The sequence below is a fragment of the Pseudovirgaria hyperparasitica genome, assembly GCF_010093815.1.
Source record: "Pseudovirgaria hyperparasitica strain CBS 121739 unplaced genomic scaffold EJ05scaffold_14, whole genome shotgun sequence".
In the NCBI taxonomy this organism is placed as follows: Eukaryota; Fungi; Ascomycota; class Dothideomycetes; order Acrospermales; family Acrospermaceae; genus Pseudovirgaria; species Pseudovirgaria hyperparasitica.
Window position 1 is genome coordinate 437,862 of NW_022985562.1, and position 14,389 is coordinate 452,250.

At 49.0% G+C, this 14,389-nt stretch overlaps 5 protein-coding genes across 5 annotated transcripts; 3 read left to right on the top strand and 2 right to left on the bottom strand.

Moving 5' to 3' along the window:
* Nucleotides 1-23: 23 nt before the first annotated feature.
* On the bottom strand, nucleotides 24-2,273 carry EJ05DRAFT_532924 (TPT-domain-containing protein). Its single transcript, XM_033749100.1, has 2 exons — nucleotides 1,531-2,273; nucleotides 24-1,478 (listed from the first exon to the last, which is right to left on the bottom strand). Exons 1-2 carry the CDS (start codon nucleotides 1,864-1,866, stop codon nucleotides 216-218), a joined length of 1,599 nt encoding a protein of 532 aa, XP_033597545.1. The 5' UTR covers nucleotides 1,867-2,273; the 3' UTR covers nucleotides 24-215.
* Nucleotides 1,969-5,444, top strand: EJ05DRAFT_519810 (uncharacterized protein; the record flags this gene model as incomplete). Its single annotated transcript, XM_033748731.1, has 7 exons — nucleotides 1,969-2,584; nucleotides 2,637-3,277; nucleotides 3,329-3,767; nucleotides 3,817-3,942; nucleotides 4,056-4,139; nucleotides 4,188-4,792; nucleotides 4,845-5,444. Exons 1-7 carry the CDS (start codon nucleotides 2,395-2,397, stop codon nucleotides 5,442-5,444), a joined length of 2,685 nt encoding a protein of 894 aa, XP_033597546.1. The 5' UTR covers nucleotides 1,969-2,394.
* A 299-nt stretch (nucleotides 5,445-5,743) lies between these two features.
* On the top strand, nucleotides 5,744-8,953 carry EJ05DRAFT_122324 (ARM repeat-containing protein). The gene is made up of 7 exons (XM_033739081.1): nucleotides 5,744-6,152; nucleotides 6,234-6,347; nucleotides 6,437-7,480; nucleotides 7,535-8,155; nucleotides 8,204-8,483; nucleotides 8,534-8,624; nucleotides 8,679-8,953. Exons 1-7 carry the CDS (start codon nucleotides 6,054-6,056, stop codon nucleotides 8,848-8,850), a joined length of 2,421 nt encoding a protein of 806 aa, XP_033597547.1. The 5' UTR covers nucleotides 5,744-6,053; the 3' UTR covers nucleotides 8,851-8,953.
* Nucleotides 8,954-9,842: 889 nt separating this feature from the next.
* Nucleotides 9,843-12,985, top strand: EJ05DRAFT_478906 (root hair defective 3 GTP-binding protein). Its single transcript, XM_033744554.1, has 4 exons — nucleotides 9,843-10,161; nucleotides 10,212-10,661; nucleotides 10,711-12,455; nucleotides 12,510-12,985. Exons 1-4 carry the CDS (start codon nucleotides 10,001-10,003, stop codon nucleotides 12,791-12,793), a joined length of 2,640 nt encoding a protein of 879 aa, XP_033597548.1. The 5' UTR covers nucleotides 9,843-10,000; the 3' UTR covers nucleotides 12,794-12,985.
* A 363-nt stretch (nucleotides 12,986-13,348) lies between these two features.
* EJ05DRAFT_503409 (ras-related protein rab-like protein-11B) lies at nucleotides 13,349-14,210 on the bottom strand (the record flags this gene model as incomplete). The annotated part of the gene is made up of 5 exons (XM_033747413.1): nucleotides 13,349-13,479; nucleotides 13,533-13,613; nucleotides 13,671-14,060; nucleotides 14,119-14,131; nucleotides 14,190-14,210. The coding sequence occupies 5 exons, from the start codon at nucleotides 14,208-14,210 to the stop codon at nucleotides 13,349-13,351; spliced, it is 636 nt and encodes a 211-aa protein (XP_033597549.1).
* Nucleotides 14,211-14,389: the final 179 nt, after the last annotated feature.

Sequence of the window (14,389 nt, forward strand, 5' to 3'; positions counted from 1 at the left end):
GACTAATCCTCATTTCTTTATATATCGATAACTTTTTGGGGGATATATAGTGAATGAATGAAGCAACATGGTCAAAAACACGGCCTTGTAGTCCGAATTGCTTCACTTGTCCAAGGTATACAATCTTTAGCTGTGTAGATCTACATATACCCAAGTAAATGACCTGGTCGTAAATGCCAAACGCCGCTATGATGCTGCCAAAATATATACTTGCTCTATGATACAGAAACTGAGCCTTGACCCATCCGTGGCGATGCCCATGTCTCCTCTTGCTTCGTCCCAGGCGGTAGCCAGCCCATTCCTGTGCTTGGATCTCGTGACCAGCGGCCCTCATCGTCGTATCTTTTCTCTTGCATGTGTCCATTAGAGGCGCCGTAACGATCGGGCGACATAGATTCTGGAGATGATGCGATGGGTGTCAAACGAGAAAAGTCGTTACCTGTGGTGGGAAGCAGCGCGTCTGTGTTGAGTTGCAGGTTCCTTGCTTGTTTATCGGCCTTCCCGGCATTCTTGGTTCGATCGTACAGGTAGAGTCCGGCGAAGGTGAGGACGATGCCCAAACCTTGAACTCTAGTCATCTTGTTGCCAAACCAGACTATGGCGAACACGATAACGAAGACACGCTTGATAAGACTGGCGACCGAGTACGTCACTGGCGAGACCATAGACAATAGGACGAAAGCTACCAGATTCTGTCCAAAATGGAAGGTGCCATTGAAAAAATATTCCAATGCCAAACGGCCGTGATCCAAGGATCCAGGTTTCTCGGTCAAGTCGAGCGAGGCATCGTGTAAGAAGTCTCCTATTATGCCGAACCCTTCCGACCAAAGCCAAATCGGACATGTGATCAAAAAAGCGAGACCGGAAGAATAGCACAGTAGATTGAGTTTGTCCGGCTTGCGATTCTTGAGAGGCGCTCCATCTTTCTCTGCCTCTGCTGCTTCATTGAAAAGCTTCTTAGAGACTATGTTCTGCGTCACGAACAGGACGGCGCTACCGAAAGCATAGAGCAATCCCAAAAACTCGGCTTGAAAATTCGCCGAGCATGCCATGATAACGCCGAGGGTCAGCGGAACTAAAGACAGATATGTCCAGACCGAGTATCGAATATCAAACACAAACCGATAAGCCAGGACAGTGAAAAGGGGTGACAGGCCTTTGATTGTGTGAACTAGAGACACTGGTATCCTTGCCATTGCGTCTGAACTCAAAATATGTCCTCCAATCTGGAACAGAGTGAGGGGCAGAGTTGTAAGGATGATGTCGCGACTCGGGGGGCGGATAGTCGACTTCAGAACCGGTACCATTGTTTTTAGGCGGGGATATGACTTAGCCATACGAGACAAAATGACACACCAAGACGACACGAAGGCGAATTGGATGACTGTCAGTGTAATCGGTTTCGAGAACGAATTGAGGATTGCTTTGGAGGATGTATTGGACAGTATAGAAGTCATGTACCATATAGCGCAAAGCAGCTAAGAACCCATTTAGTACAACCATTAACAGCAGTATGAAGGGTCGACATACTACAAGCTTTCCAGACACAGGAGCCTTTAGCGCATCCGCAATCTCATGCGCGTTCTGGGTGACACTTCCACCTCTTCCTCGGATGTTTCGAAAGGCCTCGGAGAGGCTCTTCTGTCTTGCGTGACGATTTTGCCTCCCTGCTCCTGGACCTTCATCTCGCTGTATATGCTTCTCCCGCCGGGGATGCCAACGGTCATGACTAGACCTATCTTTACCATTTCGATGTGGGCTCCCTGACGGAGATCGCGACAGAGTTCCGCCCTGGTTGTAATCGTCGTTTGAAGGCGGGATCGGAGAAAATGCCGGGAAGCTCTCAGTACCTGAGGATGCAGCCATCCAGAAAATACGATCGTTCTATGTGTTCAACGCTGCTTCTTCGGCCATGAATTAAGCTACTGAAGACGGGTACGGAGGAGCTGAGGAGGGGTTGTGGGAATTACTGGTTGCACGAAGGTGTCGCGATTACGACCTCATGGGTGCAGCAGGTTGGCACACAAGATGTTGTTGAAGATAGGTTACAAGCAAACAGTTTCGATGGGTCAGAAGGCCATGCAAACCGTAGTGAGGCATAGAAGCGAGTTGAGACTGGAGGCGATGGTAGGAAAAGTGACGACGCGAGGCTGGGCTTGGCGCCCACTGTTGCTATAACAGTGTATTGCGCTGCGAGACACCGACCTATAGTCGGGGGAAGCAGCAGTCAACCTTGCTCCCAAGAGACTGCAAAGACAGCTCAGACCTCCACAAGATGTCTGCAGCAGATCGTTATCCTTTCGCATTTCAGAGGATATAAAGACGCACCCCGCCTTTGTCCTAGGATATCCTGACTGACCCTTCGGCCGCTTGCAAACTCCACTAATTGCCACTATGATGAGTTGGTATGAAAGGTCCTGTGCTATGCTCCTGACACTGCTCAGCACTCTGAATTTGACGAATTGTACCTGGTCAAGACATGACTCAGGCTCTCTCGTTGATGTGCGACAATATGTGCAGAATGCGTCCTTTGGATTCTCTTCCCGCTGGGAAATATTGGGTCCATTCCAGATTGGCACAAGAGGTACGATATCCTAGGCATTTCATACGCCCAGCATCTACTAAAAGAAACCCAGAGGCAGCATGGGGAGCTGATCCCCTTGAGTTGTACGGCGGCTTCCGGAATATCTCCTTTAATCCAGAGTCGACTTTTTTGAGCTCGCTTCCCCTCGATGGTGTTGCAAGATGGTCCACTCTGGAAGCAGAGCATGTTCAAAGCAACGCGCAAAGCTCACGTGTGGATTTGGTCGTTTCGTTCCCCGGTGTTCAGTGGGATTTCCTCAGAACAGTATATGGGTGGGCAGCAGTGCAGTTCCAAGGATGGGCACGCGGCCACATCACTGTCACAGGAGTCGCCGCTCAATCTTTCGTGCTATATACCGATAGCGTTCTCGAATTCTGGGTTGACAATGAGCATTTCTTCGGTGGCGATTTCTATGGTTTTCGCAAGGCCCCTCCGGTTCTTTGGCTTGAGCCCGGCAGGCACCGCCTCGATGTCCGCCTTGTCAGAGATGTACGCGCTTTCGGAGGCATCGGTGAGCCGATCATGGCCATTACGCTGCAGATTGACAAAGCATCTGGGTACCTTGAGCTAGGATCGAATGGTATACAAATATCAGATCTGGTCGGCAATACACTTGCAGCGTCTATTGCCTCTATCACGGTTCGTAATAGTGGCAAAGAAGCATTTGCCCTTCGCGGAATAAGGACGCCAAATGTAAGTCGCACGTATCAACTTAGGTAATATGCGCTTGACCTGACCTTTTAGAATTCCTTTAACGTCCTGCTATTGGAGAAGGACGCCGTAGTCCTACCGGGTCAAACTCGTCCTGTGGCATTCAAGGTCACAGGAACAGGTTCCAATGCCACTGAAATCACAGTTTTGCTAGACTACGCCCTGGTCGAAACCAATGCTTCACTTGATTCATTGATGGCTAATCAGAACTTGAGGAGGAAGAACCTGTATGAGCCTCACAAAGTTACGTACCTTCATCCGGGTGGTATTGTCTCGTATGTGATGCTCAGGCCTCCACAGCAGAATGTTTCTTGTAACACACAGAAGGACTTGCCCGTCCTCTTCTTCATGCATGGCGCAGGGAACGAAGCGGAAAGCGAACTAGTGTCTCGATCGTTCGATCCAGTGACAGATATATGTGCCTGGGTATTGTTTCCTACAGGTGTGACTCCTTGGAGTGCCGATGATTGGCGTGAGTGAAATTCCATTTGTACTAGGACAGTCTATACTGATCAACACAGACAATTGGGGCTTTGCAGATGTAGAGGCTGCAATCAACACCATAGAGACATGGAAGTCAGCCGTAAGCTGGCAGGGTCCAGGTGTTGATCTCGAGAAATGGTTCGCATGCGGACATTCGAATGGGGGTTAGTAGTGCCTCTGTTTCACTTGCAGTGACTTGAGGCCTCGAACGGTATAAGACTAACCAAGAAACTCACTCGCTTACTCAACAATTGCTTAATGTGCTAATGAACCTCAGGTCAAGGGACTTGGTATGCCCTTACGCATCGCCCTGACAATGTCATTGCAGCTGCACCAGTATCAGGGTATTTATCTATTCAAAGTGAGCCCGTACCTTCTTGGAACTCCATCAAGCTGACATATCTGATAGCTTATGTCCCGTACAATCAATGGCGACTTACCGATCCCCGTCTTGTGTCGATCATCCAAGCGTCTACCAATAGCTATAGGCACGAGCTTCTCATCTCCAATGCCAATGGTATCAATATACATCAGCAACATGGTAGCGTTGACGATAACGTACCTTCGTATAATTCCCGTTCGATGCATTATTTGCTCCAAGAGGTCGGTGGGAGATCGGATTACACTGAACTCCCGGGCGTCAATCATTACTTTGACGGAATCATGACCACTCCTAACCTACAGGTATTTTACAAGCAACAGCTGGGGGTAATCGCTCCGAAAACTGAACACCTTGATAAGTTCACACTCACAGTTGCAAATCCTGGTGATACCGGAAGCAAGCAAGGCTTCCAAATACTTCTATTGCGAGATCCTGGCCAGTTAGGCAGATTAGATATTGAGCTTAGTGGCAAGGATAGCAGTACCAGTATATTCTCTCATAATGTTTTACGCTTCAGTGTTACGAACAGGGTGACTTCACGAACTATGAAGATAGACGGGCAGTCTGTCAGGTCAGGTAGAGATTTCGGTCAGAAATTGTATTATATCCTAGGATCGGATGGCGCATGGAAAGTATGCAGTGATCCTCATGATATATTCTGGAGCTATATTGACTTGTAGACAGACGTCTATCGATGCACCAGATAACCTAAGCGAAAGGTCCATCCGCCAAATGGGACCTCTAGATGCCATCATGCGCACTTCGGATAAATTTGTCGTTCGGTACGAGGATACAAGCCTAGGAGCCATCGCTCTTCAGATATCACGAAATCTACAACAGTATTATTATGCGGATACCATCATCCTACGATCGTTTTCGGAGCCAAATACGATAAAGAGGAATTCTGGTAACATGTTCACAGTCTCGATTGGATCAAACCTACCTCCATCGTCTCATGTTCGCTTCCCTATCATGGTAGACAGTAGTGGGAGACTTTCTATCCTCGATTCTAGTGGTTCTGAGAGAACGTTCAATTCGGAGAAAGATTTGGCAGCGATCTTTCTCAGGCCACGAGGCCACGACGCTTTGGAACTCGTCGTCTGGGGCTCTGACATTCATTATGCAGGCTTGGCTGCAAGGCTCGTGCCGCTGCAAACGGGTGCCGGACAGCCAGACTTCTTAATTCTGAGTCGGGCTGCCATGTGGAAGGGCGTAGGTGGCGTTGTTGCAGCAGGATTCTTTGACCATCATTGGCAGGTAACTCAGACGGCATATTTCGCGTAAAAACACAGTGTCGTGGGTCAGTACAAAGTAGGCAGCACAGTGCAGACCTTGAGCTAAGGTGGAAGGAAGTGGTGACGATCCCCGGGCTGCTTGTGTTGTGCGTCTTCAAGTGAATGAACGTTGAACCAGTGGAGAAATTGCGCTCCGAGCAATCGGCGACCGCCGATCCCACTGCAGTAACAGAAATTCGCTGCCAGGGCTCCTTCTTACTTTAGAAGTTTTTCTTCGTCATTCCCATTTCTCTAAAGCTCTAAGTATCAAAATTTCTTCCAGTCTACGCTCCTTCACCTTCCTTTGTCTTTTCGTTTTGAACTTTCCCAGGCTTACAACAGCCCACTCAGACTTTCCTTTTCTGCATAATCATTGCTGTGCCAGATCTCCTTCAATCGGGAAAGGGCTCTGTGACTTTCATCTACCTGCTCTTTGTTTGCGTCTACTTCACCATCTACTCTACTACTTGACACTTCACCAGCACTCATCCAAGCTTTCTAATTGTGCTGAGGCTATAGTGGTCCGGCATCTTACTGGCCATATCGTACGAGCTATCAGCGATCACCTTACGATTTCCAGCTGTATCTGCAATCTAGTCCCAATACCACTCCGACAAACATGAACGATAAAGGATCGCCCGTTCCCCCAAGCACCTCTGGACAGTATAGCATCTGTAACGACTCGAACAACGATCCGTCTTTCATGCTAGCAGCAATGGTAAGTTAACTGCCACCATCTCAGTCACTATCCTCTTTCGATGCTGGCCGATAGACTTCATTTCATTAACCTCAATTGTAGGGTGTCCAGTGCACTGAAACCATCGGTCACGATGGTACACTTCCTCTGACGACCTCCAAGATGCTCAATAATCAGCAGTGTCGCGCTACCACAGCTCGGACTCCATCTTTCAAGGTATTTCACCCAGCGTTGCTACACCAAGAGTGAAATTGGTGTAACAACGCGTATCGTGTGTCTTACAACCTATTGACTTTCTTCGCCAGAAACCTGATGAGTCGTCCGAGAACTCCGCAATCCTTGATAAGCTTCTCAACTCTCTGACCACCAATGTCAGCCGTGCGAACATTCATAATGGACACGCCAAGGTTGCCGAGCAGGAGAAGTCCAACAATGTGGAATCTTCCCCTTCCGCAAACCACATGACTCCACGTTCTTCGCGCTGCGATGAGCCGAGGTCATCCCCTGACGCCCAGGAGATGGAACGCTTGAAGCAAGAGCTTGTAGATGCAAAAAGTCGGATTGCCCGTATGGACCAAGAATTGCACGAGACCCGGATCACCAAGCACACCATGGAACACGCGACTGGCCCACCATCTGAGGTCGATTTCAAAGGTGACGTCACAGATCAGACTATCAGCAGCTTGCAAATCAACTTCAACGCTGCCACTCGCGGTATCGGATCTCGTCAAGAAAGCTGGCAGCTTCAAGCTGAAGATGCACGCTCAGATACAAGTGAGGCTCTCTCGGCTGGTGTCACTAATCGCGTTCAAGGCAACTGGATGAATACGGGAACAAAGAATGGCTTTGCTTGCAACGTCTCTGCGCCAGTAGAGCAAGGATACATAGCCCCGACTAACAACAACTGGAATATGAACGGGCTTAGACCGTGGTATGGGGCTAACATTGGCCAAGGACTCAACGCCACTGGCTTTAATCCTCCTCAACCTCCTTCACGGTCTAATCCTGGCCTCCGCATTGACACTTATCGCAACAATCAAATGCTTAATGAGCCAGCTCACTTCCCGCTCGACCATAGCTTACGTCGTGGAGTCAGCAATCCACCAAGTCGTCCTCCGTCCGCGTTTGACAGCCGCCTTGGAGCATGGGGCACATATTCTGGGAGTGCTAATTCTGTAGACGGCGCTGGAGTTAGTCCTCCTTTGACTCCCCTATCCGCCCAGTCTATGGGAATGTACTCCATGGGATCGCAGCAATACCAACCGCGGGCCATTGGCACTCGCCTTTCGCCCACTGCGGCGGAATTCAGTTTTGACGCAGCTGTTCCATCGCCCTGGAACAATCCCTCTGTGAGTTTGCCATTCACCATGGATTTCAACTCAGCTAATGCCGCAAAGGGACAGCCGGACGCTGCAGGTACATATGTCGCTTCGGTCGAACCAATGAACTATCGCCGCCTGCTTGACCGCAACATGACTTGTAACTGGAAGTACATCGTGGACAAGATTGTATGCAACAACGACCAACAAGCTTCAATCTTCCTGCAGCAAAAGCTGAAGGTCGGCACAGTTGAGCAAAAGCATGAGATAGTCGACGCTATCATAGCACAGGCCTATCCTCTCATGATAAATCGTTTTGGTAATTTCCTGGTGCAGCGATGCTTCGAGCACGGTACCCCGGAGCAAGTCGTACTGATAGCCAACGCTATTCGTGGCAACACTCTGACTCTCAGCATGGATGCTTTTGGCTGTCATGTTATTCAGAAAGCATTCGATGCCGTTCCAGAAGAATACAAGGCTCTCATGGTCCATGAGTTACTCCGTCGCATCCCGGAAACTGTCATTCATAGATATGCATGCCATGTTTGGCAGAAACTGTTCGAGCTTCGTTGGAGTGACTCACCCCCCCAAATCATGAAATACGTCAACGAAGCTCTTCGTGGCATGTGGCATGAGGTTGCTCTGGGTGAGACCGGCAGTCTTGTCGTACAGAATATATTCGAGAACTGCTTGGAAGAAGACAAGGTAATGTGCTTCCCTTCGTGTTAGCAAATCATACTAATACTATCAAAGCGTCCTTGTATTGGTGAGGTCCTCCAGGCCATTGATGTTATCGCACATGGTCAATTCGGCAACTGGTGCATTCAGCACATCTGTGAACATGGTGCCCCTGCCGATCGCAGCAGGGCTATCGACCATATTCTTCGCTTTGCGACAGAGTATAGCATGGATCAGTACGCATCAAAAGTGATCGAGAAGTGTCTGAAGATTGGAGGAGGAGAGTTCTTGGACCGCTATCTCGAAAGAGTCTGTGAAGGTCGCGCCGACCGTCCACGCATGCCCTTGATCGACAGTAGGTTCTCACTTACCGCAGTACCAGAATATACAATTGACACTTGACAGTCGCTGGTGACCAGTTTGGAAATTACTTGGTACAGTATATACTCACCCATGCCGGTTCTCAGCATCGAGAGGTCGTTGCTAGTCATGTTCGGTAAGTGCATTATTGGTTTTGGGGCGGAAAAGGGTGTGCTAATGAATCCTGCAGAAAGCACATGGTCTCCCTTCGAGGCTCAAAGTATGGCTCTCGAGTCGCTATGTTATGTTGTAATCCAGCATTCGCCACCCGTCCTGGACCTCCAGCTGGAATGCAACTGAACCGTTACAGCACTGGTCATACCACTGCTGTTCGTCCCGTCTACGGCGGAGCTTACCGTTGAAAAGATAAACTTGTCTTACATCTTGTCGTCTCAGGCTGCTATTCATGATCTCTCACTGGACGCTTCATCCATATGTTTCACCACTTAAAATCGCATCTCGCCGACCCTACAACGTTGTCGTTCCAGCGGTGTGCTCTTCCCGCGAAGACTTTTGGTGTACGCGTTGGACCTACAGTATCTTTGCTTCTCACCGATCAGTGGGAGCATGAGTGTCTCAAAAGAAGAGTCTCAAGGCGTTGTACTTACTCATCGTCACCGACGAACTATCAAAAATCAATCATGTTGTCCGCGTTGGCAACAGTCGGACACGTTATTATTTGGGTACCAGAACGGCACCGAGCTTCCTGTCTTGTTTCCCAGCATCTTTTCCTACCTGACTGCCCGTCTAGAAACCTGGTCATCGTTGACTTGGGCTGTTTGGATTGTTCCTTTAACTTGTTGTACTCATACAAGCATATCTTCAAGGAAGCTTTTCTGATAGCAAATCGTCCGATTGATCTCTCTCACAGGGCTCGTATGGACGTAGGGTCCGCACCGTCAATGTGGTCCGCCGAGCAGTCTTACGGCAAGCATCGATCTTGGTCGTCACCGGGATATGCTGTAAGACTAGAAGTCGCGGTTTCATTTCCTTTTGCAATTCCAGTAATCACAACAACAAACTATTTGGCATATTTATGTTAGAAAACCCTGGATGCTAGTCGCTCGTTGAATATATCAGCATTCCTTAGAAAATTCGTGCTTTGTTGATATGCCAAATTATACTGGTGATATATTATTAAGCTGCGTGATACTTATGTGTATAAATGCGGTTGCGCTATGTTGTTGACCAGACTAGACAAGCCTTCATTCTTGGCCGGTCGAATTCTCAGGTCGGTGAAGTGACATGACTTATGATATAATGGAATATCCGAAAGCGGTAAGGCCCCTACCCAGGCACGATCACAGGCCAAGCCTTCATGTGCCTTCCCGCCGGCTCGCTCCAGAACATGGCACGTTAAACCACCCACTCTACCACCACTTTCACTGAAGGGGTTTATCAACTATTGGCCATTCAACACCACTTACGTATGGTTCAATTTCTAGCGACTGTCATCCCCTCAGCGACTGTGTGGCCATTTTACGAACGCTCCCGCCGACAGCCATCTTCATCATGTCCATTACACTCAACGGCGACGGAGGGCGTCCAAGTATGTCAACACAAAAGTCTGCGCCCTCTGTCATGAACCAGCACTTTGCACCTGTGGGCGAGCAGCCCACGATGGAGCAGTACCAACATGGAGTGCAAGTTATTGATGAGGACAAAGAGTTCAAGTAGGTTGCGCCGAGCAATGACGAGCAATAACTGATAGCGCTGCATGTAGTCCAAACCTCTCTACATACTTCCAACTTGAGAAAGTTACGCCCGCCGGTTTCAATTACCACATCATATCCGTGTTTGGCTCGCAGTCTACTGGCAAATCCACACTATTGAACTATTTGTTTGGCACAGACTTCGGCGTGATGTCTGAGCAAGAGAGGCGGCAGACCACGAAAGGAATATGGATGTCGAAGAACAAACGAGGCGTAGATGCTGATGGAGGCAAAAGCATGGCTGACAACATTCTTGTTATGGATGTGGAAGGCACGGACGGTCGTGAACGAGGAGAGGACCAGGACTTTGAGCGGAAGAGCGCGCTGTTTGCATTGGCAACTAGCGAGGTTCTCATAGTCAACATATGGGAACACCAAGTCGGTCTGTACCAAGGTGCAAATATGGGTTTGCTTAAGACAGTTTTCGAGGTCAACTTGCAGCTTTTCGTAAAGGGGAGAGAGTATGTTGACATACATCGTATATCCGACGCGATACTGACAGTGCGACAGGACGATTCCCCGTTCCCTATTGTTCTTTGTGATTCGAGATCACATTGGCCACACTCCTCTGGTGAACCTTAAAAATACCTTGATCCAGGATCTCTCCAGGATATGGTCGACAATATCAAAACCAAAGGGGCTAGAAAATTCTAAAATCGAAGACTACTTTGATTTTGCATTTGTAGGACTACCACATAAAATTTTGAAGCCAGAGGCATTCCAGCAGGATGTGGAAAAGCTGAGTCTCAGATTCAACGAAGGCTACAAGGATCGTAAGAAGCATGGTCTAGTCGATGAATCATCAGAGCCAATTCTTCTACCCGAATATCACCGCCGTATACCTGCCGATGGCTTTTCTACCTATGCCGCAAACATCTGGGACCAGATCGTACACAATAAAGACTTGGACTTGCCGACTCAGCAAGAGCTTTTGGCTCAGTTCCGTTGCGACGAGATCGCGAGAGAGGTTCTCGTCGGATTCGATGAAGCTATTATACCCCTTGAGGAGCAACAAGCCTTGGACATCACGTCCGGAAAACCTAAGATCATTACAGGTCTCGGACAAGTCATGAACAGTGCACGTTCCAATGCCTTGAGCAACTTCGAGACAGCAGCAAGTCGATATCATAAGGGCGTGTACGCACGGAAGCGAACAGAGTTAGAGGGAAAAGTCGACGGCAGACTAAAAGCCCTGACTCAGGGGCAATTAGCAGCAGCACATAAAGCTGGCGTAAATGCCTTCAGCGATGCCGTGAGCGCTGCAGTCAAAGATGGCCAGAAGAAAGGCGCACAATACGACTTCGCCGAAATAGTCATCATTGAGAAAAAGAATGCGATCACCCGGTTTGAAGCGGAGGGTATGGCTATCCTTGTTAAGGACGCCTCATGGAGCAACTTTAAGCAGGAGCTAAATCTATACCGCAAGGACCTCGATGAAGTAAGCGCGAAACTGCGGAAAGATGAAATGCGCCGTCTTGCGACAAGAGTAGAGAGATGGGTTCGTTCGAGGCTTGGCGATTCAGTGGGACTAGAATTCAACAAACTTGGATCTGGTCGCGCGGGTAACGGTGCCCCTGAGGAAGGCGTTAAGCCAAAAACCGAAAAAGATATCTGGGATCGCATATGGGATGTATTCACGGAAATGGTTTCCGAAGCCGAGAAACGGTTCACAGAGCGAGCAAGGAGCTTTGATGCAAGCCCCGAAGAAGTCGAGATTGGCCTCTGGAGGTTACGACGCAAATCATGGGGTGTTCTACATACAAAGATCGACGAAGAGGTCATGGAGGGAAACATCTTGCTCAAGCTCCGGGAGAACTTCGAAGACAAATTCCGATATGACGAGGCTGGTGTACCACGAATATGGCGCCCAACCGATGACATAGAAGGATTATACACAAAGGCGCGAGAGTCTACCGTTACTCTTATTCCCCTACTATCACGTTTCAGGCTTTCAACAACATCTTCGCCACCACCGCTTGACGCCTGGATCGGCATAGCACCTTCTGCTGTGGCTGCTGCCGACGAGGAAGACCTCATTCCTATCGGAGGTGTGGACGAAGAAGAAGGCAAGAGCCTTGAGGAAGAAATGACTATCTTGAACGACGCGAAACAGCAAGACCTAACTGTGCGATTCAAAAAGATGGCTGATGGCGTCTTCGTCGAAGCTAAACGCGGCGCGCTTGGTACGGTTTCGTCTATCCCATTATATTTCTGGCTCGTGTGTGTAGTACTTGGATGGAACGAAATTATGGCTGGTAAGTCTCCGTTTGTCTCAGCATCCTTTCGATGTACTGATGTGGCTATTATAGTCCTCCGCAATCCCTTCCTCATCCTTTGCGGGATTCTTCTCGCCGCTGGTGCTTATACCACCTATACGCTAAACTTATGGGGTCCCATATACCGCATGGGCAACGCAGCATTTGGTCAGGCTGTGGAGGTCGGAAAAGAACGTCTTCGCGAGTTCTTAGAGAGCTCAGATACGGGAAGGCAGGCAATGAATATGGCAGGCCAGAACGCAGCTGAGAATGTGAGAATGGACAGGTTGGATGGCAGGGGAAACAAGATGAAAGAGGAGGATATGGAAGATATTTGATACCTTAACGGTGGCGATGTTCCACGAAATATACGCTTCCAGGCCAAGGGTTGTAGATGATAGCTGTCTTGGTTATGCTTGGGTAGATAGGCTGGTTGATGATGACAATGACAGTACGGCTGGCTATGTATCTATGTACTGTTTCGAGCTAATACTGCTCCGGAAGCAATAGACAGGGTTACTCTCCGTTCCAGTGTGACACGGGCATCGCGGCCTGAAGACACCCTCAACGGTTCGATTATCTACGTGACGTGGCTTGTGTAGGTAATGAATGAGGGATCTAAACCTATGCCAGAGTCTTGACGGCACGCCAAGAAACAGAGAAATAAGCATAAGCCAAGTGTAATTCGCGCACAAGGAAGTTCCATTATCATCATGCAATAACAGCCCTCATGACATGAGTGAACGTAAAGGTAACTCCGCCCTCGTTAGCAAAGTAACCATTCCTGATTGCGCAGACTGTACTCCGGGTGGGTTTAGCATTGTGACGAATGAAGGACCAGGAATTAGTTTCTGGTTATATGTATACCTCAGGAGGGTATGATAGTTTCTTGCTTAACAGCACTTGCCGCCCTTGGCTTCGGTATCAGCCGATTTGCTGATCTCGAGGACCTTGCGCTCGCCAATGGGACCTTGTGAAGATTCACCCTGGTCTAGTGCCTTGCTGGAGACGATACGGTAAATCTCTGTGACATGGTGTCAGGAAGTTCTCATGCAAGATCTGGACTGCGGGGCATACCAGTAAGGATGTTCTGGAAGGCAAGCTCTACGTTGCTGGCGTCTAGGGCAGACGTCTCGATGAAAGAAAGGTTGTTTTCACCTGCAGTGTTTAGAGTCATTCATTGAACCTTCTTGCTGCACAACGTCTCGCACATACTCGCAAATTGCTTCGCAGTGTCAGTGGGAACTGCCCGCAGGTGCCTCAAGTCGCTCTTGTTTCCAACCAACATGATAACGATATTGGAATCAGCGTGATCTCTCAGCTCTTTCAACCACCTAGTGACGTTGTCATATGTCTGTTGCTTGCTGATATCATAGACTAGAAGGGCACCGACAGCGCCTCTGTAGTATGCGGAGGTGATGGCGCGGTATCGCTCTTGCCCAGCAGTGTCCCAGATTTGCGCCTTAATGGTTTTGGCATCGACCTGAATGGACCGAGTCGCAAATTCGACGCCGATTGTAGACTTAGAGTCGAGATTGAACTCGTTGCGAGTGAAACGACTCAAGAGGTTGGATTTACCGACTCCAGAATCTCCAATAAGAACAACTGCATCATAAAGTGAGTATTGTGGCGAGACGGAGTCCGGATCTGAAATAGCATGTACCTTTGAAGAGGAACTAGGACGAGACAGTTAGCGATTTGCTTCGAGATAGCATCTGGAGGACAGGCTCTCACATCATACTCGTCGTTCGCCATGATTGTTTCGGTCGAAAACGAAAGCTGCCTAGCGGTGGGAAGATATCACGGCGGCGGGGTAGGGGCAGAAGCGGACGAGGAGCTAGTGAAGATGTTGTAGAGCTGACGGTGCCTTGCAACAGTAGACGGTCAGAAGAAGATGCAGAAGCCGGCGGTGAAGATGTGGTGAGAAAAGGAGG

Coding starts and splice junctions, on each gene's coding strand:
- EJ05DRAFT_532924 (XM_033749100.1), bottom strand. CDS start 1,866: ATGGCTGCATCCTCAGGTACTGAGAGCTTCCCGGCATTTTCTCCGATC. Junction 1,479..1,530: donor CTGTGTCTGGAAAGCTTGTA/GTATGTCGACCC, acceptor ATGGGTTCTTAG/CTGCTTTGCGCTATATGGTA.
- EJ05DRAFT_122324 (XM_033739081.1), top strand. CDS start 6,054: ATGAACGATAAAGGATCGCCCGTTCCCCCAAGCACCTCTGGACAGTAT. Junction 7,481..7,534: donor CGCCCTGGAACAATCCCTCT/GTGAGTTTGCCA, acceptor GCAAAGGGACAG/CCGGACGCTGCAGGTACATA. Junction 8,484..8,533: donor ACGCATGCCCTTGATCGACA/GTAGGTTCTCAC, acceptor GACACTTGACAG/TCGCTGGTGACCAGTTTGGA.
- EJ05DRAFT_478906 (XM_033744554.1), top strand. CDS start 10,001: ATGTCCATTACACTCAACGGCGACGGAGGGCGTCCAAGTATGTCAACA. Junction 10,662..10,710: donor CTTTTCGTAAAGGGGAGAGA/GTATGTTGACAT, acceptor ACAGTGCGACAG/GACGATTCCCCGTTCCCTAT. Junction 12,456..12,509: donor ATGGAACGAAATTATGGCTG/GTAAGTCTCCGT, acceptor TGGCTATTATAG/TCCTCCGCAATCCCTTCCTC.